This window comes from Aotus nancymaae, unplaced genomic scaffold (assembly GCF_030222135.1).
Source record: "Aotus nancymaae isolate 86718 unplaced genomic scaffold, 86718_ANA_hifiasm-v0.15.2.pri h1tg000065l, whole genome shotgun sequence".
Lineage (NCBI taxonomy): Eukaryota > Metazoa > Chordata > Mammalia > Primates > Aotidae > Aotus > Aotus nancymaae.
The window spans coordinates 7,074,206-7,095,672 of record NW_026988480.1 but is presented as its reverse complement, the minus strand read 5'-3'; the positions used below and the strand labels follow the sequence as shown (position 1 = coordinate 7,095,672).

The 21,467-nt window shown below is 41.4% G+C and overlaps 1 protein-coding gene across 1 annotated transcript; it reads right to left on the bottom strand.

Moving 5' to 3' along the window:
- Window positions 1–2,444: 2,444 nt before the first annotated feature.
- On the bottom strand, window positions 2,445–20,561 carry HUS1 (HUS1 checkpoint clamp component). Its single transcript, XM_012458629.2, has 8 exons — window positions 20,468–20,561; window positions 19,730–19,857; window positions 19,458–19,634; window positions 17,378–17,485; window positions 16,296–16,370; window positions 10,271–10,370; window positions 8,866–8,985; window positions 2,445–6,499 (listed from the first exon to the last, which is right to left on the bottom strand). Exons 1-8 carry the CDS (start codon window positions 20,517–20,519, stop codon window positions 6,417–6,419), a joined length of 843 nt encoding a protein of 280 aa, XP_012314052.1. The 5' UTR covers window positions 20,520–20,561; the 3' UTR covers window positions 2,445–6,416.
- Between the last annotated feature and the right edge of the window lie 906 nt (window positions 20,562–21,467).

The window sequence follows — 21,467 nt, the reverse complement described above, 5'->3', positions numbered from 1 at the left end:
GGTGCCAGCAGGGTCAACCTCCTAGGTGTAAATTAGAAACAAAGAATGGGGTGGGGCTCACAGCAGTCAACAAACAAATCACAGAGCCGGCTGCAGGGAACCTGGGCTTATGGCACCATTTGGCACTACAAGGGCTGTGGCGCTCATGGGCTTAAAGACCAAAAAAGACAGTAAGCTTAGAATTTCTGGATAGACCTACTGTAAAAGGACAATCACAGACAAAGCCAGATTGCAAAGACTGTTTATAAATACCTACGTATTCAATGCACAGATATCAATGTACGACTACAAGGATGAAGAACAATCAAGGAAATGTGATGTCACCGAACAAAGTGCCAGTGACTGACTCTAAGGAAGCAGAGATATATGGTATTTCTGAGATAATTCAAAATAGCTGTCTGAAGGAATAAAACTGGTAAAAATAACTCAGGAACTGATAACCAAATGATGATGATGATGATGATGATGATGATGAACAACCCAGAGGACTGGTTGAATTTGTTGCTCAAACCAGAGAAACACTGTCCTACTAAACGACACTAGTTTATTGATTGATTGATTGATACTATTTTAAACAAACTGATGGTTCATTACTGTCAAGCAATTAAAGTCCTTTCTCCAGATACGTACGAAGATGAAAGTTTTGCTCAAATTCAAGTGAGATTTAAAAGCTGAATTAAAAGCTATTCAAGAGCCAGATGATGCAGAAATGGCTAGAGCAAACTCTAAGACATTTGCTTTTGTGCCTATGTCTTCTGCACAATTTGAAATATCTCAAGGTAATTTCAAAGAAAGTAAACATCTTCTTCATAAAGCTGTAAAATGTGGAGCAGTACCACTAGAAATGCTGCAAAGCGCCAAGCAGAATTGAAACCTCCAAGAAAACAGCTATTTTCAGAGAAGGAAAAGAGTTTATTGACATTGAGAATATTAACTACCCAAGATTCATTCTCTAGTTCATTGACCATTTACAGAATAGGAACATGCTGTAATTAGGCAATTAGGCAAGAGAAAGAAGAGGCATCCACATTGGAAATAAGGAAGTTAAACTGTCCTTGTTTACAAATGACATGATCGTAAGTACAGAAAATTTTTAAGGACTCCACCAAAAAACTATTCAAACTAAAAAACATTCAGTAAAGTTTCAGGATACAAAACCAACACACAAAAATTAGTATCATTTCTTTTTTCTTTTTGAGAAAAGATCTCACTCTGTTGCCCAGACTGAAGTGCAGTGTTGCAATCACAGCTCACTGCAGCTTCACTCAACCAATCCTCCCACCTCAGCCTCCCAAGTAGCTGGGACCACTGTACCTGGCTAACTTTTGTATTTTTTGTAGAGAAGGGGTTTTGTCATGTTGCCCAGGCTGGTCTCAAATTCTTGAGCTCAAGCAACCCACCTGCCTTGGCCTCCCAAAAGTGCTGGGATTACAGCCATAAACCAGTATCATTTCTATACATTAATAGTGAACCAATTGAAAAAGAAATCAAGAAAATCCTATTTACAATAGCTACAAAAAAAAAAAAAAAAAAAAAAGTAAAATACCTAGGAAGAAATTGAACCATGGTGAAAAATCTCCAGGATAAAAACTATAAAACACTGATGAAAGAAACTGGAGACACAAATAAATGGAAAGTTATTCTGTGTTCATAGATTGAAAGAATTATTTCTGAAGTGTTCATACTCTCCAAAGCAATCTGCAGATTCAGCACAATTCCTATCAAAATACCAATGACATTCTTCACAGAGATAGAAAAAAAAAAAAATCCTAAAATTCGTATGTAACCACAAAAGACCTTGAATAGCCAAAGCAATCTTCAGCAAAAAGAACAAAGCTGGAGGCATCATAATACCTGACTTCAAAATATACCGTAAAACTAAAGTTAAAAAACAGCATGGTTCTGGTATAAAAACAGACAGCTAGACGAATGGAACAGAATAGAGAACCCAGGAATAAATCTACACATTTACAGCCAGCTGATATTCAACAAAGATGCCAAGAACACACATTTATTGAAAAGAAAGGACAGTCTTTCAATAAACAATGCTGGGAAAACTGAAAATCCACAAGCAGAATAATGAAATTAAACCCTTATCTCCCACCATATACATCAATCAACTCAAGCTGAATTAAAGACATAGATGAAGAACTGAAACTATGAAACTGCTGGAGGAAACACAGGGGAAATGCTTCATTACATTTGTATGGGCAAGAATTTTAAAAACAAGACTTCAAAAGCACAGGAAACAAAAGGAAACAATGGGCAAATCAAACTACATCAAACCAAAAAGCTTCTGCACAGCAAAGGAAACAACCAACAGAGTGGAGAGACAACCTACAGATCAGGAGAAAATATTATATTTGTAAACTATACATCCAAGAAAAGGTTAATATCCAAAATATATAAGGAACCCAAACAACTTAATAGTAAGAAAACAGGAGAAAATATTATATTTGTAAACTATACATCCAAGAAAAGGTTAATATCCAAAATATATAAGGAACCCAAACAACTTAATAGTAAGAAAACAAATAACCCTATTTTAAAATGAGCAAAAGACCTGAATAGATTTCTCAAAAGAAGACAAGCAAATGCTCAATGGGTATATGAAAAAATGTTCAACATCACTAATCATCAGGAAAATGAAAATCAAAACCACAATGAGATATCACCTCAGTCACCTCATACCAGTTAAAATGGTCACTACTAAAAAGACAAAAGATTAGCTTTGTTTGGACCTTTATCTAAAAAAACACAAAAGATAAGCGTTGGCAAGGATGTGGAGAAAAGGAAGCTTTTGTATGCTGTTGGAGGAAATGTAAATTAGTATACCCATTATGGCAAACAGTATGGAGGTTCTTCAATATATTAAAAATAGAACTATCATATGATCCAGCAATCCCACTACTCAGTATTTACCCAAAGGAAATGAAAACAGTACATCAAAAAGACATCTTCCCTCCCATGTTCACTGCAGCATTATTCACTATGGCGAAGATATGGAAGCAAACTCAGTGACCATCAACAAATGAATGGATCAACAAAATGGACATATACACAATGGAGTACTATTTAGCCAACAAAAAGAACAAATTATTGTCATTTGCAACCATATTGTTGAATCCCTGGAGAACATTATGTTAAGTGAAATAAGCCGGGCACAGAAAGACAGTGCATGATCTCACATTTAGAATCCAATGAGAAAATATCATAGAAGGAGAGAGTAGAATGGTGGTTAACAGTTTCTTCAGTGTTTGGGAGCAGGGGAGAAGGGAGATAGTGGTCAAGAATATATAATTACAGTTGGATAAAAAGAATTGCTGGGTATGGTGGCTCATGCCTGTAAGCCTAGCACTTTAGGAGGCTAAGGCGGGCAGATTGTTTGGGACCAGGAGTTTGAGACCAGCCTGGGCAATGTGGCAAAACCTCATCTCCACAAAAAATACAAAAATTAGTCGGGAGCAGTGGCACACACCTGTGGTTCCAGCTACTTGGGAGGGTGAAGCAGGAGGATTACGTAAGCCCAGGGGTTTGAAAGTGCAGTGAGATGTGATTGTATCACTGCACTCCAGCCTGGGGGACAGAGCCAGACCCTGTCTCCCCCAAGAAATAAAAAAAAAACCTAAAAACCAGAATAGGCAAATATGTAGAGACAGATATTAGACAAGCAATTGCCTGGGGCCAGGAGGTATATGGTGGGGGACAGCAGAATAAGCTGGGAGAGAAAAATGAAAAATGATTACTTGTGGTTAAGTTTCTTTATTGGGTGATGGAAATGTTCTAAAATTGATAGTGGTGATGGTCGCACAACTCTGAAAACATACTAAAAACCACAATTAAACGGATGAATTGTGTGATACGTGAATTATATCTCAACAACGCTTTTTTAAAAAGTACTGAATTGTATCTCTTCAAAATGATGGATGCTTTGCTAAATTGGCAATATACACCAAGAACGTGAATGTTGTTAAACACCTTTGCCTAGTGGTAGAACCAGAATTCCACCCCCAGGACTACTGTTGAGGCCACATTCTAGGTCCCCAAGAGTGAGCTCCTTCACAACAGGCACAGTCCCTCACTATAAACTCAGCCTACAGACCTGATGGCTAAGCAGTTCCCTGCTGGACCAAGGAAGGACTGGAGGAGGATGGCAGGGCCACCTGGATGCTAGCCAGGAGCAACTGGAATGGGAAATTCTTAAGTGTCTCCAATACGGCACAGAATGACCTCAAAACTCAACTGAAGATGTGCCTACCGAAAGAATGTGGGGCCCTGAGCCCAGGGCAGGCAAGACATGGACTGCCTTATTTGCCCTGGGGACAGTATTCCACAAACCACAGTTCTTATAAATTGCAGTCAGTGAAAGTATGTCTCAAAATCCAGAAAGCTATTTAAACAAAGATCTCCACACTTTGAGATGTTAGTCTGGAAATAAATTAAGTTTTCAAATTACATTCATTCCTCTAAATGGATTAAATTGCTATGTCTTGACCTGACAAAATTTTACCTTGGTAGATCATTCAGTGAGGCAGCACCGTGCCCTTCCCTAAGTCTGTGGTTTTGTACCAACCAGTTCCTGTCATCATTTTTCACAGCTCTTTGAGGTGCAAAGAGGTGGAGGACTTGGTAGACACTAAGGAGCAAGCTGTGATAGAATCAGAAACAGACCCCAGCTTCTTGAGTCCCAACCAAGGTTTCTGTAGCCACACTCTACACAAAGATAAAATCTTAAGCCATCCATTAAAATCTTCATGTGTATTTCATAATAAACATCATATAGAGCAATGGTTAAGTCACTAACACATTCTCTTTAACAGCAATTTCAGTTTTATAAAACTACTTTCAGATATTGTTTCATTTTGTATCATGAATTTTAAGTTTTCTCACTGTAGCTGGAATTAATTTCATTACAAAGAGAGGAGAAAGGGTTTAAAAATTAAAATGGTGTCTTCTAATTTTAAAATGTTAATTTAGCAAAATATTCCATCCTATTTAAACATTATTAACATCAAAAGAATCATTCAAACACACTGGTTTTACCAAAAAACATGAAAAGCCAAAAAATAAATTTTCATTTTAGCTAACCTTCCATTTCCTCATCTTATCCTAAGCAACTTAGGTCTCAATTTTGTAATGTGACATTATGATAATGTTTATGGATGGGTGTGTGATGGCTAATGCCTGAAATCCCAGCATTTTGGGAGGCCCAGGTGGGTGGGTGGCTTGAGCCCAGGAGTTCAAGACCAGCAACACAGTGAAACCCTGTCTCTAGGAAAAATTAAAAACTAGCTGGGTGTGGTGGCACAGACCTGTGGTCCCAGCTAGTCAGGAGGCTGAGATGGGAGGATGGCTTGAGCCAAGGAGGTCAAGGCAGTGAGCCATGATTGTGGCACTGCACTCCAATCTGAGTGACAGAGTAAGACCCTGTCTCAAACAAAACAAAGCAAGAAAACAAAAGATGTTTATCATGTCCACCTCCACAGGACAATGAGATGCAATTATAACAGGAAATATGATGGATAGGTTTCTGGGAGAATGAGAACATCTACCAGTACTGAATCAACTTTGATATTCAGAAACATCAAAGAAGTATAGTCTCATCACTTAACACAGATGATACCTTGTAAGTTTCGTTTGTTTCTACCCTAAGTAGAAGGATCTTCTTTCCACAATGACATATCTGATGCACTGTAGAAGAAAGAAATATGAGGAATTACAACCTAAAACCAAAACTGGCCCCAGGAAGAAACTAATTGGAATGGCAGAAAGAGCCAGATAAGAACTGCGTCGGCTGGGCCAGCTCTCCAGGCATCAAAAGGGGAGTGGGCCCAGGTGGGCTTGAGTCCTCAGCGAGAAAAAAAAGAGACTCCAAATGCTGCGCTGTGACACCCCACAGTACTCTGAGTGACCAAGGCAGTGGCGGCGAGGTGACAGAGGCTGTCCTTTCTGTCACTGGGCTCTGAGGGACAGGAGCAAGCTAAGTGAACACACCAAAATGCAAGACCGACTGTGTGCTACACGCCGTGCTGAGCTAAAGCCTCTGCCCAGAGGGAAAGTACCAAGCTCCCAGGCAACAGCTTTATGAATTCTGGCTACTATACCAAGTCTACTAAATACATGAGAATTTTCACAACATCAATGAGAAATTGTTATTTAAAGTCTGAATAAATTCTAGCTTTCCTTTTTAATGTCTTAAAAACAAAACAAAACAGCCATGAGCAATATGAAGTGATATGTTTATCCAACTGTGTGTCAATCAATCAATTTTTAGTTTAAATGTTAGAGAGGGACAAATAAGTACAGTGTGTCGATGTGCGGTGCTGTGAGGACACAGACCAGTGAGTGGGAACACCATGTCTATGGCCTCTCCCATCCTGACAAAGTCTCTGCATGCCAACTCCAACCACAGGGTGCTAGGACAGCGCGGGGATGAAATACTGAAGGGAGACGTCCTCATGAAGCAGATCAAAATGCACCATCTTGTTAGTCACAATATCTGGGAAGAGAAAAGCCATGATTTTAAAGACCGAGTGCAGCACACACATTTTCATTCCTACTTTTCAGAGCAGCCTTCCTAGCCTCCACCTGTTTTAGGTGTGTCTTCCCTGAGGCAGCTGCGGAGGCCACAGTCTCTCACTCTCACTGCTACAGCTGAGGCTGCATCACCGCCCCAGCACTGGCGGCTCCCTGCAGCGAGGAGAGGAAGAGTGAAACTGCCAAGCCCTTGGCAAAACACCCAGCAGGCCGGCTTCCTGGCAAACCACATTTACCCACATTGGCGTCCTTCTGCGGGGAAGAGCAGCTCGTTATCAGTGAGGAGAGAAGTGTGCTCAGAAGCGCTGAGAGTCACGATCCCCAAGCACCTGGGACAGGCTGTGTCACACACTGCAGCATGGGATGGACCGCTGCATCTCAACAGTCCTGCCAATCCTGTGAGGGCCACGGCCAGCCACTGTGCTGCGTGATGGCTAAAATCCAAGGCATCAGGCATGCAACCAAGCAGGGAAGTAAAGAACACGTGAGGGCGGGCAGGAGCACACAGTGTGACAACTACGGCAAGCTCGGGGAGCTGCAGCACAGCAGCCGAGGAAAGCACTCCAGCAGATGCGAGTGAGTGACAAGAAACCATGCGTAAGCAGGCTGCAGAGAGGCCAGTCCCAGGAGATGGGAGGTCAGGGAAAGGACCACAAAGCACAAGCAGGAAGACAAACGTTCTTTAGGAGAGGCAGTGCAAGGGCACAGGGGAGGCAGAGACTGAGGGTGGCAGGACCTAGATAGAGAAGAGGACAACTGAGCCAGCACCTGCAGAAGGCTGACACAGACAGAAAAGGAGCTTTGGGAAGTTAAGGAGAAGGTATGAGAAGTTCAACCTAGGGTCGTTTTTTTTTTTAATTTTGCTACATCACAATTTGCTGGTCCTCCTTTCTCTGCTACACTTGGGTACACCAAACTGAACGTTGAGAAGACATGTGACTTAGTCAAGCACCTTTGATAAGAACTGTGTTCACCAACCTTGGATTCAGAAGGTCCCCAAAATGTCAAGTTCAAAGACTGATGTTGTGCAGCACAGGGGCCCCCCACATCCTATGTTTCCGCACTCTGCAGAGAGGAGGGGTATTTCACCCTCTCACCATTCAGTGTGCTTGTTAGGACCAAGGGTCTGTTCATTGTATAGGAGCTTGTGAGAAGTGCAGCCGTGAGGCCCAGCCCAAATTATGAACATGGAGTCTGCTTTACAAGGCCTCCAGGTGACCCCCATGCACATCAAGGTTCTGAGAAACACCTTTAAGGACCCTACACTACCACACAGCTCCCACTATGCTCAGCCCTAGAAATATGACATCATCTATGTCAAAGTTCCTTAAAATGCAGCACAGGTGCCTCACCCCAGAACTCCCCATGATCTGGGCTAGCCTAGCTTTTCCATCTCTACCCTAAAGCTGCTCCTCTAGGGATATCTCCTTCTGTGCCCATCACTTCAACTGACGCCTTCCCCAATTCCCAAACACCCATCGCCCCTCCCATGGTCTCTTCTGATTCTCTTCATGTCTCTCATTCAAAAGGGCTGGTCCTTGACATTGCCACCCAGAATGTTCTGTTCCTTCTCTACAGTACACTGCAGATTCTAAGGGGATGAGGTGCAGCATGGGGCCAACCTCCCTCTCAGTTCAGCCTGGGAGCTATTCTACAAAACGTGGAACTTCAAATGCAGGCTGCAGTTTCTTTTAGATTTTGTGATTCTAGTAGGAAGGCGACAAAAATGCCTTGAAAAGCTCTTGGTAGGTAATGCCTTTCTCATGTGTGGTCAGTAGATGAAGAGGGCCGGAGCAGGTGTGTGACCGCACAAGACGGGGCCCAGCCAGAATCAAGAGGCAACACTTAGCAACCAGCAGCTGAGGGACAGATAGCAGGCAGCAAGCACAGGCCAGCACAGCCACAGAAAGGAAACAAGGCATCACAAGGGAACACTTAAATCCAAGCAAAACCGTGTCTGGGGCTCTGAGTAGGTAAAATGAGATGACCATGGAGACGGTGGGATGATCAGCACCCATTCTCCCGATGGCGCCTCCAGGTATGCTGGCCAAATGAAGCAGCACACAACCCACCTACCAACCAGTGTGGCTGCAGGTTTCCGGCCCTAACAGAGTGCCCAGGGGTTGTTTCTCTGCTGCCACCTTTAGGTACTTCAGAATCCAGGAAAATCTAAAAAACCCGACTGTCCTAGGAAGCTAAAGTCTACATAATTGAGCTTTTCTTTTCCTTTTTTTTTTTTTTTGCATTTATGAGACTATATGCAATCTGTTAGACTCGAGTTGACTGAATTATTTAAAATATGAAAAATAAACAGAAAAGCAAACTCACTGCATAAGGCCTTTGTGGGATTTACTTGTTGTCCAGCAAGAAACTGTAGGAGCTTCCTAATATCTATGTGCACTTCAGCCATGTGTCCTGGGTTTCTGTCTTGAGAGGTGCTTTCAGAGGCTAAAATGACAGGAATGCTTTTAAATATAACATCTTTGCATATATCAGGAAACCTAGAGATACTCAATGCATTTTACCTAAATAAATGATTCACTTTAGCACTGGTTTTAGCATCCTAGAGAAAACTTGTAAATGTTGTCACTCATTAAGCATTAGGTCCTAACTATTTAAAATACTGTGATAATTTCCAGGGCCTCTTTATTTACGGGGGACTTGAAATATGACTCAATTTCCCTCTTTAGGTTAAAGAAAATTATATTTATTAGTACTCACTATGTATTTAAGAGTGAAAATATATACATTAACTAATACAAGGCCTGTAATTCCAAAGTGAAATTAAAAAAAAAAAAAAATCCTTTCAACTTCTGAGAAAGTACCAAAGATAAGTCCTATCTTGTGTTTATTAAAATAAACAAAATGAATGACATCAGAATGAAGCACTTTATACAATATTATCACAGCCTTAACCATATGGATTTCACTCTGCTGAAATAGGATGCTCTTAACTAGAAAGTAAAAGTTCCTTGCAACTCTATGCTAAAGTCTATGTTTACATTCAAGCAAACTTGTAGTAACTTAATTCTAAAAGTGACTAGGGCCTATTTTATTGGTTCTGGAACACCTGTGTATCATAAAATGACTTTCTCATCATCCACAGGTGTTTCTCTCATGGTCCTTTGCCGGCTTTCCTGCTCAGGCAGCCCCTGCAACTATACAGTTGCCCACTTTCCAGCCATGATTCCAACCTCCTCTTGGCTTATGACTCACCAAACTGTCTAATCGTCCTTTCTTTCCCCACCTACTGAACTGACTCCATCATCCCTAATTACCTTGTATGAGATGAGAAATGTGATCAAGTAAAACAGTCTTAAATCTGCTACACTAACTTTATACATACGGAAGTAACTAGAGGAGGAGAATATAAGAACAAATGTATCTACCCTTCTGAATCCATTCCAGGTGAGAAATGAAAATCTTTAGGAGCAGAACAGGAATTGAAGAGCTGGAAGGGATCTTGGAGTTTATTTAACTTGATCTGAATTCTACAGAGGACAGATACCCTGTATAGATCCCTTAGCTACTTAGTGGCACAGCCCCTCCCCATGGTGGCTAACTGTCCCGCTACGCCACAGCAAAGCGTAGTCCAATCTCAATTCCTTTGTTATTTCCCCAAGCATGAAACAAAGTCAACTGAATTTCAACCTTTTTACATGAAGAGACCTCAATAGGTAGGTTATCTGAAACAACTTACCAGAAGCAAAATATAACCCATTAGAAAACTTACCTAATGGAGGATTTCCAAGATCTTTAAAATGAGTTGTAACACGTACTAATTCAGTTTCTATTTTCAAATTCAATTCTCCATCTAGGTTTGCTTCAATAATCTGCAAATAAAGTATTTTACATGGTCTTAGAAAAGGAAGACAAAAGGAAAAAAACTCCATGGGCAGCAGCTTTCATGTAACCAGATGACAAAGTAACCTACAAAACCTCAAAACACTTCGGAGCACGCTCAGATCCACATGGTATCAGCACAAACGCAAGATAAGGCCTAAGAGCCAAGAACTCAGAAATCTCCCAAAAATCTTAAAGGGGAAGTCCCCACGCCTGCCTCCCGAAATGGAGAACTCAGTGAAGATGTGAAAACAGGTGGAACTCAGAGGGACTTGCCAGGAGACTACAGCAGCACAACGGCAGCTCCAGGGAGGGCTGGGCGGAGGTGATGAGCAGGAGAGTCCTGCACTGAGAAGGAACCACAGAAGTAAGAGCCTCCATTGAGCAGAATGGGCATGTTGGGCAAAAAAAGGGAATGAAACTTTAAATGATGGAAAAAGAGGGACAGATCTCAGAAAGTCCTGGGAAGTGGAGAGGATGCATGTTTTAATATTTTGTGGTTACAAAGAATGGAGAATTCTAGAGTCACAAAGGTAGAAAACTATTCTGGTCCACTCCCACTCCAACAATGAAACTTCTCTTAAAAGAACCAGAAAAACCACCTACAACAGCAAAAACAAATGGATTGTGGTTGACTTCCATATGATATTCAGAAAAAAGAAAAACAGAAATTATAATACCCAAATAGCACACTTAGAAACCTAAAGGCATTCTGCAAACCAGATGCAGAGTGTAGCCTATTATTTTAAGACCAACTAAAAGAAATTAACAATAGAAGCTATGAAAGAACAACATAAATCTGAATTAGGGATGCTCAGACATGAGATGACCAGACAGCATGCACATATGAAAACACAGCTGACAACACAGGAAATGATTAGAAATATAAGAAAAAATTTAAGAAACAGAAACTAGTTTAGAAGGAAGAAGACTAGAGCAAACAGGCATTACAGAGAGAATAGTAAGAGAAACTGGGATGGAAAGGAGAAAAATAAAATTTAACAAACAAAAAAAGAGATAAAAAGGATTTGACAGAAAATAATAAAGAAGATGGTGAAGAAGACCCAAGCCCTCTGAGTCCCAGGAAAAAAAAACAAAGCACTGGAAAAGAAATGCTATCAACTATAGCTCAAAACGTTCCTGAAGTGAATGAAGAGTTGGGCCCACATACTGAAAGTTGGTTCCCACCACATACTGTGTTGGTTCCCACCACACCTGGGAAAACTGACCCTGGATGGTCAAGACAATTGGATTTTAAAAAATGGAAAAAAATGCATATGGTATTTAGTCCCCACCTTCAAATAAATAAATCCAAGCTGTGAAACAAAATCAGAATGGAATCATCTTTTTGATAGCAATAATCTACACCTGCAGAAAATGCAGTACAGTGAGCCATACTGACATTGAACCCGTGATAGCCAATGAAATCCTATTCCCATGAGTCCTTTCTAGGTGATATGCTAGAGAATAAGCTTTTGATAACCAAAAAACTGATTGGAGAAATTACAGCATAAACAGTATAAGCCTTATTTTGATCTGTAGAACCAAAACTAAACAACAGGAGTGAAGGGGACAGAATAACATGTAATAATTTTATGCTTTGATGATGTAGACATAACTATTGCAAAATAGGAAGAGGGAAAATGAGAAAAGAATGTGAAAAGCAGTGTCCTATTTTTATAAAACATAAATAAACCAGCTGTTATAACTACACATTTAATGACTATAAGCCTTTTACAATCTCATGAGAACATAGCTATTTATTTCGAAAATAAACTCACATGTTGGAAAATGAAATTTCCAAATTCAGAAGGGCCTGGGGCTGCTGTCGGGTTACCAGGACTGAGGATGGCTCAGCCAAACTCCACACACCCAGGCTACCAGACTTCTGCCTCTCCCTCACATACCATCGGGCACCCCTCTTCTACTCCTGCTCTTGCTGCCCTGGGACTGTCTCCACAGGTCACAGGGGGCTCCTTTCCTTTGAAGCTCTTTTCTACCCACCCCAGCAACCACTCAGTTCTTCTAACTGGTTGGAACCTATAAATGAAGCATATGCCACAGTGTGGTTTGAGGTTATGCTAACCCATCCGGGTCCACTCCTACACCTACAATGAAACTTCCTCCTGAAAGAACCAGTACATATTATTTCTCTTTATGCTGTTGCTATCTGCCCAGTGTTAAAGCCTAAGAGGTCTTTGGAAAGCCTGTGTGTGGTCTGCTGGACAGCATTTTACCATCTAGTAATACAAAAGTGCCACCTAGCATCTAGTCTTACTTAGGGCTATTGCATCCTCATAGTGTCACAGAGAAAAAGCAGAGAGGGCACCCTGTCTTCACAGCTCTGTATCACTGTCCACGTTTACTGAACACAATTTAGTGTTCCTTGTTCTTATTCCTTAAAATTGGTGAACTCTGAATATTTTTCATTCCACAAACAAAATAAAGTTTTTCTAAGTTGGGTGAGCTCTTATTTCCGAGCCTTTGACATTAATAGAAAAATAGTGCCCCAAACTTACTTGTTGTATAATCTAGTACATTAACCTTTGAAGGAGAAATACTCATTTTCAACCTTTTTCTTTCATTAATCCAAAAATATACTGTTATATTTCCACTTTCCTATACCTGGAACACTAGTTGACTGAAATAAAACATATAAAACAATCTTTGTGAATATGCTGGACTGCTTACTGGGGCTCTGTAAGGCTAACACATGACTTATGCTCATTTGTTCCAAACAACCACACACCTAAGATTTGTAAATTCCCACGGTTTTGAAAAACAATGGCTTTAGATATAAATAAATAAATACATATTCAAAAATGCAACTTGCGACAGTCCTAGATGCACTTTAGGCTTAAATATTCTCTTGCGTTTTCTTCCAATTCCTAAAAATCTCAGTAACAGAACATTAGGTTCCAACTCCCTCCTAACCATACCCAGTGTCTGGCACATGGTAGCCTTAAATCAATACTTATGGAAGAAATGAACAAACAACTAACTCTCTGAACACTGCTCAGTCATGTCTATTTTAATAATTCGATTATTTGGACTATTATGCGTATCAACACACTTGATTTCTTAAGTATCTGGGTAAGATCTTTCAATGATTTCCTTAATAACAGTCACCTATTGTTTATTGAATGCTGACTATACTGGACACCTAATAAAAATGATCTCTAAATTTATAAAAAGTAACAAAGCCCTGTCGTAGCTGCACTGTTAACCCTGTTTGGGGTAGTATCCAGCACTAGGGCACTCACTGTACAGCACGGCCTGGAACTAAACCCAGGTGTGTGGCTCCAGTGATTCCCCTCTTCCACAGCATGACTCCTAAACCTAGACTCTCTGGGTTTCCATCATTAAGGTGACCCTGCAAAGCGCTATTTCTCAGATAACATTTGAAATGCAATATAGTATGGCACTGATATGGTTTGTTTTGGCTCTGTACCTTCACCCAAATCTCATCTCGAATTGTAATCCCCAAGTGCCGAGGAAGGGACCTGGTGGTAGGCAACTGGAACATGAGGGCAGTTTCCCCTATGCTGTTCTCATGATAGTGATGGAGTTCTCATGACATCTGATGGTTTTAAAAGTTGCAGATTTTCCTGTGCTCTTCTCTCTCCAGCTGCCATGTAAGATGTGCCTTGCTTCCCCTTTGCCTTCTGGCATGATTGTAAGTTTCCTGAGGCCTCCTCAGCTATACAGAATTGTGAGTCAATTAAACCTCTTTTGTTTATAAATTACCTGGTCTCAGGTAACATTTTTTATAGCAGTGTGAAAATGGAGTAATACAGGCACACATCACAAAGCACTGCTATTTGATATGGTCTGAGGATAGGCAGCATTGACATCCCCCAGGAGCTGGTCAGAAACAGAGCCTCAGGCTCCAGCTCAGACCTCCCAAATCAGAACTTGCACTTTAACCAGATCCCAGCAGATTCACACACATGGTAGAGTTTAGAAGCAATGTCTTAGAACATGATGTAGATTCCTTCCAGTTCTTACTTCTTTTTCTGTTCCTGCATGAGTCACATACACAACCCACCCCATCAGTCACATCTCACATTTAATGGAAGAAGGAAGTGATTGGGCATCTCTCATGGGAAGGTGGACATTTTTAGTGTGTTTAGTCTGCCCATTCTCCTTAATTCTATTGCCTATTCAGATATAGAATTCTGGAGACCCAGGAAAACCTCATTATGTACTTTGCTACAGTAACTTGATAACTTTCCATTTAGTAATTCCAGATTGTAGTAGCTACTCCACAAAATTTCTATATATTTTTTAAACTCCAAAAAAGAGAAAACAAAACACCTCTGATGATTCTAAGCTACCCTTCTACCTCTCTACTTTGCTGACTCATTTCCATTGAACAGAAAGAACAAACAAATGCCATCCTTCAGTTAACTGCCCTGTCTTTTCTCTCCTGGGCCTCTCTGAATTTCTCTGGAAGTCCCCAGGGTATCCCCAGATGAAGCCAGGCTGACAACTGGATCAACATCACTGCAGTCACAGGTGAAACCAATGTCTGCACAGTGCACACTGCTTCATGGAAAACAGATTTTAAATTAAAATGAGCTCTATATAAAGTTATGAAGATAAAGCTTTGAGTTAGACAGGCCCAATGACAGCATTGCTCTTAGTGAGCAGAATTCTAGAAAAAGCAGCTCAATGCACATTTTCTAGGCTTCAAAAAACTTTTGTGATTTCAAAGACCTCTTGAACCTAATTTTGTTCCAGATCCATGTAACACTTATTGCTGCCTACCGAGTGGCGATCCCATACTGGGCAGCTGGGACACAAAGATGATTAAGACAGGGTCTTCCCTATCAAGAAGCTGGTGATTCAGGAGACATTCTGAGATATTAGCAGGTGATTTATCATGTACACTGGACAGCTCACCTCCATGGAGGAGGCACTTCCAGAGGGATGATGGGGAAAGGTCTGTAATGAAGCATGAGAATGGCTAAGTGCCTTCAGGGAGATGGAGAGAAGAAGCCACATGTCAAATGGCAAAGAAACTGAACCAAAAAGAAGAGGCATTGTTGGGGGATACCAGAATCCAGCCTGGTTCTGCAGGGAGGGTGTGGCAATAGAACAGAATGTGGCTATGGAGGTGGCCTGGCACACTATGAAGATTAAAAATATCCACTTCATCAGGTGGACAGTGGTTTTTAAAAGATTCAGGGACATAACCAAGTGTGTTTTTTAGGGTGGGAGGGAGCAGGGGGTGGGGCGGTAAGCAAAGGAAGAATTCAGAATAACCCCAGGTGTGAATGAGGATAATCCACACAATTCCCACCACTGTCACACAATGTAACATTTTGAGCCTTGTGGCCATAGGAGACTTTCACAAAATAAACAGAAATATAAAAGTGTCTCCCAGCTTGGCGTGAGAGCTGCTTGGAATAAAGGGTGCTATGGTGTGGCAAATCTTTGTCCCTGGTCCACTGAAAGACACTTGACATGCAGATAGGACACTCCAAACTCACTGTCAATAGTATCAGTGACTCACAGTAAAATACAGGCACACTAGCAGGTAAAAAATACAATGTTCCATCCAAAATATAAGAGGAAAAAGAGGTAGAACAGCTGAACAAATTCTTAATATACTATAAATATAAACACAAGGGATTAAAGGCAAATATAAAAGCTTTCCTCAGTGAATGAGAGTTGAAAAGTATTAAAATAGGTTTCTAAATCCAACTAGCAATCTATCTGCAGGTTCTCGACACCAGGCCAGGACCTCATGAGTGGAAACTTGGTTAGGAGGTGCCTGCCTGCATGGACCACTACAGGGTAAGCTAGAGCACCCACACCTCAGCCCACAGGGAAGCTGCCTCCCAGAGTGTGCAGCCCACACAGCCCCACCCAATACTTCAGAGTTATTTTCTAAAGAAGTTGTAACTTACAAGGTGACTGCTGATGTTTTTCATTTTTTCCACAACACTCTTCATAGTCTTCAAGACTGGTAAATAAATACTAACCTACAAAACCAATAAGAAAAATCACAAGTATTAAAAATATTAATACAAGTGCTCCATAACTAACTCTGGAACACATGCATGCTCAAAAACTACAGAGTACTATTTTAAAATTTTCTGAAATAAAGTTCTTTTAAAAATATAAGAAGAAAATCAATTCTATTTCACTATCTCATGGATGCTCAAGCAAAATCAAAGAATGGAATGCCTGACTCTGGTTACCTCAGCAACCATGTCCCTGTGGGCGTTCTTCGGCTGAGATGCTCCTGTATTGGTCTAGGGGGAAGAAAACTCAGGCACTCAGCAGGAGGCCTTCCTCTAAGGGCTGTTTACACCTGGGATTCAGGGGCCTTTTCCACGCTCTGTGCAAAAATACGGCAGGCAGTCACCCCATCATACTTGAGTCTGTTACCAAGCGTGCTCTATAAAACACGGGCTTTTTCAAAATCAGCGTAGATGACTTCGAGTAAAAGTCAAGTAATTATTTTACCCAGCATATTTTTGTAATTTCTTCTTAAATAAATTGTGAGCAAGAGGCAATGGGCCTTTTGGCATCATCTTTACTTTCAGGGGCTCTAGGGCTAACCATCAGCATGACTGTTAGTCCAAAACCTAAGCCATGAAATTCCTCTCTCCTTGGCTTTCGTGCACATCCAGATGCTGCTTCTGACAGGCTGAGGAAAAGATCAAGTCCTGTGAAATCCATAATGGTGTTGAAGGCCAAGAATACTAACAAATACTAATTGTCCGCCAAAGTATCATTTCAGTTTTGTTTTGTTTAAGTGATGTTACTGAACGAGACGTTTTCTATATATAGGACAGCACGGCATTTCTGTCATATGCAACATGTCTTAAGATGCTTTATGTAAATAACGAAAGGCAAATATTCTAATGTTTTCCTTACGTATCCTTTAAAAATAAAATATACTGTAAGACTACAACTAAAATTAGAGAATTCTAGTCATGCCATTTAATGTGGAGTGTACAACAGGACTGCAGGCATCACTTACATCAGGATCTGGGACCATCGGTTCTTGTAAGTCTTTCCACAATTTCCTAGGAATAACCTTTATGGGGATGTCGTGTGTCGCAATGCGGCTACTGCTTGACATAGAAAACTGCCAAGAAAAGAATTAACCTAAAAATACTTTTATGTTAATATTAAACAACAACAAAACAAATCCAAAGACCCGAGGATAAAAAAGTTGAAATGACAAATCTAAGTGGAATGTTGTCAATTTATTCACTCAAAAGCCATTCGACCAACATTGATGGTGCTAATATTTATGAAACATACTCAGGGTACTTTCAGGAATTGGGAAGTGTGGTGAATGAGACAAAAAGGTCCCCAGTGTTCCAGTGGAACAAACAGATCAATAAAAAAGCGAACAAATGAAATTGTATAAAATGCTCATTAGAGCCATGAGAAAGCACAGCACAGTGACCAGGGTGAGTGTGGGGGGGTTTCCTTAGACTAGGGAGGTGACATTTCAGATACCACCAAAACCAGGAGAAGTAGCAGCCATGGGAAGACAGGAACAAGGGGACAGTGTTTCAGGCTGGGGAAACAGCATATGGAAAGCCGTGAGGCAGAAAGAAGCAAGCCTGCTATGTTGAGGCAACCGAGAAGGCCATTCTTTGGGCATAGGACACTCAGTGTGTTGCAGTTTCTAAACAGTTAAAATGCAAACTGTATTTATCTATTTCTAGGGGTGTCTATGAGACTCACAGACCAAAAGATTTTGCACTTTTAGACAGAAAAGTATTACATGTTACTATCTTGCTTTTCCTTAAGCAATAGAAAAACATACCAAACTTATATTGTGACATGAAATACCCTAATTAGCTCTAAGAACTGCCTGACTGCAAAGAGTTGAGACTTACGAAGAAAAGCTGAGGAATCCTCTTCCACAGAAAGCTTGAAACTAAATATAATACTCACCCATAGACGGATAAAGTATATATAATGGCAAAAACCACAATTACTGTTGCACCAACTGAATACAATATATAAAGAGAGGTAAGAGAACAGAAGGCTGGGGCAGGGGCAGCATTGGTGCCGAGCACTAAACGAAGAGGTTTCAGAGTGAGAAGGAAACAAACTCCAAGTGGAAGCCCAACATCACCAAAGCCTGGGAGTTGAGAAAGAATGGGACACATCTAGGGAAACCACTCAGGGGATCACAGTTTATAATTTGGTCCCTAAGATGGGTTGGGCCATATATGAAGGGCTTTGGTCATGTTAAGAAACATGAACTTCAGGCCAGGCGCCGTGGCTCATGCCTGTAATCCTAGCACTTTGGGAGACCAAGGCGGGAAGATCACCTCAGGTCAGGAGTTCAAGATGAGCCTGGCCAACATGGCGAAACCCTGTCTCTACTGAAAATACAAAAAATTAGCCGGGCATGGTAGTGGGCACCTACGATACCAACTACACAGGAAGCTGAGGCAGGAGAATTGCTTGAACCTGGGGGTGAAGATTGCAGTGAGCTGAGATCGCACCACACCACTTCATTCCAGCCTGGGCGAAAGAGCAAAACTCCATCTCAAAAACAAAACAAAACAAATCAAAACAGAAATACGAACTTCATCCTGTGAGTAGGAAGAGCAACTCTGTGTTGTATGTGTACACATGAGTTTGTGTATTTGTGTGTTTGGGGGAGAGCTGTGCACTCAATTCATCTGGCAGTAGCATATAAAACATAGGTGTACTGAAGAATGAGGGACCATTAAAGGCTATTACAGCAGATGAGGCAGGGTGAGAGTGAAGAGAAAACATGTCAAAGGTGAAAATGGATTGAAATCATGATTTCTAGACAAGGTGACAACACCACTACAAGAAATAAAGAGCTGGAAGTTTTATGACTTGGAAAAAGCAGCATTCTAGTTGAATGCATATGATCACAACACTATAAAATGAGGAGGAACTGACTCTAATGCAAAATATAGTTAAGGACCAGATCTTTAAATTTAAATAAGCCAAATAGTTTTCAACAATATTTACTGTTATAAAGGCTAGGCTAACTATTCTACTCCTTCGAGGCCAAGATTTCTGTGGGAAATTTCAGAAACCCTGACTCTCCTACTCACCAGCTCCACGGAGACTGTGAGGCAGGGAAAGTGTTTATTAGTCAGTTTGATTTTCAAGGCTCTGGCATTATGGGCAGTTTTCAAGGCTCGTGATAAGTTTTCCGATGTTAGCTCTAAATAAATCTCATTGTTTTCTGCAGACAAACCCTCCATTTGAAATTCGCTGAAGAAGTTCTCCTAAAGGAAAAAAAATGGGGGATGAGGGAGGGCATTTGTGGTCTTTCCAGTGACAATCTGTAGCGTGTTCAGGCCTCTCAGAAGCTTTTGCTCACCTGTTCCAGCTCACACCACATGCTCACCCCTCCATTAGCCAGCTTGTCACAAAGGATAAAGTTAAGCTTGTCAGGGCTGATGCGGAGGGTGCAGGTTTTGGCAAGCTTGGCTATCATGTTGCTGATTCCTAAAGCAGGTGTTAAAATAAGGAATTACTAAAATGCACATCATGTATCCTAGACACCAACTTATTTTACACAATTTCTTGTTCATCATGGTGCAACTTCCCGGTGAAAAACATAACGACATACGTTTGTATCACACTGGAAAGTACTTTAATACTTCTGATGTCATGCAATTCTCCCAACAAACCCAGGGAGATGTACAGCACACATCTTCAGTGTCCTACCAGTCATTCATTCATTCAACATAAACTGACTACTGGGTACTGCAACACAGAGTTGAATGCAAAGTTAGGCACTGTCAGGGTAGAGGGACGAATGAAGCCTTGAACCTGATAAAGCCGTCTAGGGGAGCAGTGGCCGCTTTTTTAAAAAGCCACATGATCGGAATCAAGTTTCAGAAACGTCCCTTGAAAGTCGCCTTCATCCCTACAAGTCCCTACGGCTCGCCCCGCGCCCTCCCGCGGCTTCCATAAGCACCCCCATCCCGGACTCCATCCTCCAGCGGCCCCTTCCGGCGCCCATCCCCGCTCTGATCCTCCCCCGCGGTCCCCACCGCGCGCTCACTGCCTTTTTCCGTTCCTCCCTCGCTCCCCTCCTGCCTCCCTTGCTCACGTGTGAAGTGGTTCAAACAGGCCCCGTCCACTATCTTGGCCCGAAACTTCATTGCTGCGCGGCAGCGTCTATGGGTAACGGACAAGTGTCTCACCCTGAGCGTCCCCGCCCGGAAACAGGGCGGTGCACACAGTGGTTCCGCCCGGCTAGGGCTACGCGGCTTTTAGCAGGGTAGCCTCCGGGCCACGCCCCGGGGAAGGTGGGGCCACGGGTCACGCCCCAGAGGAGGTGGGGGCACGGGGCAAGGCTCTCGGGTCACGCCCCGGGGGAGGTGGGGTCCCAGTCTCTGGGTTTGCCTCGTTGCTACGGGGTGATGGTGGGATATACCTTTAGTGAGGCAGAGGCTTCAAGCTCCTGATGTGGGGACGTGTTCTGAGAATTCACGTTTTGAAAGAATTTTGTGACACCTATTTCAAGTTCTATTCTAAAATATCCAAATAAAATTAATCGTTTATAAAGGTTAAACAATATTATCTCTTCAATATACCTCTCTAAGATAGAGCAGCTTTAAACTCTCCAATCTCAGATGACGGTACTGGTGTACTTCGGTATTGAAGCATCTTGGTTAAGGTTCTGAAAATCGCTTTAAATGACTTTTTAAAAAATTGAACATATTACTGGCTAGTTGGTAAAGGCAAGACGCTTAAAGAACACTGACGTTAAGTGATAATTCTGCAATTTGTCTCAAGACGAACTTCACTACCTCCGATAAAATTCTTATTAGCATAAGTAATGTCATTAGGATTTTTTTTAAGGAAATAAATTTTAAAGGGGGAAATGAAGCAACATTGTATCTAATTTGGTTTTTCAAAGCCTAACGATCATTATGTTAATAATTGTTATTTTTAATGCCCTTTGCAAATAGGAGCCTAGAACCTTGTCTTTAGCTTGACATATAGAATCAAGATAATGATAAAGGAGATTATTATTATTATTATTGAGATAGAGTCTCACTCTGTCCCCCAGGCTGGAGTGCAACGGCTCGATCTCGGCTTACTGC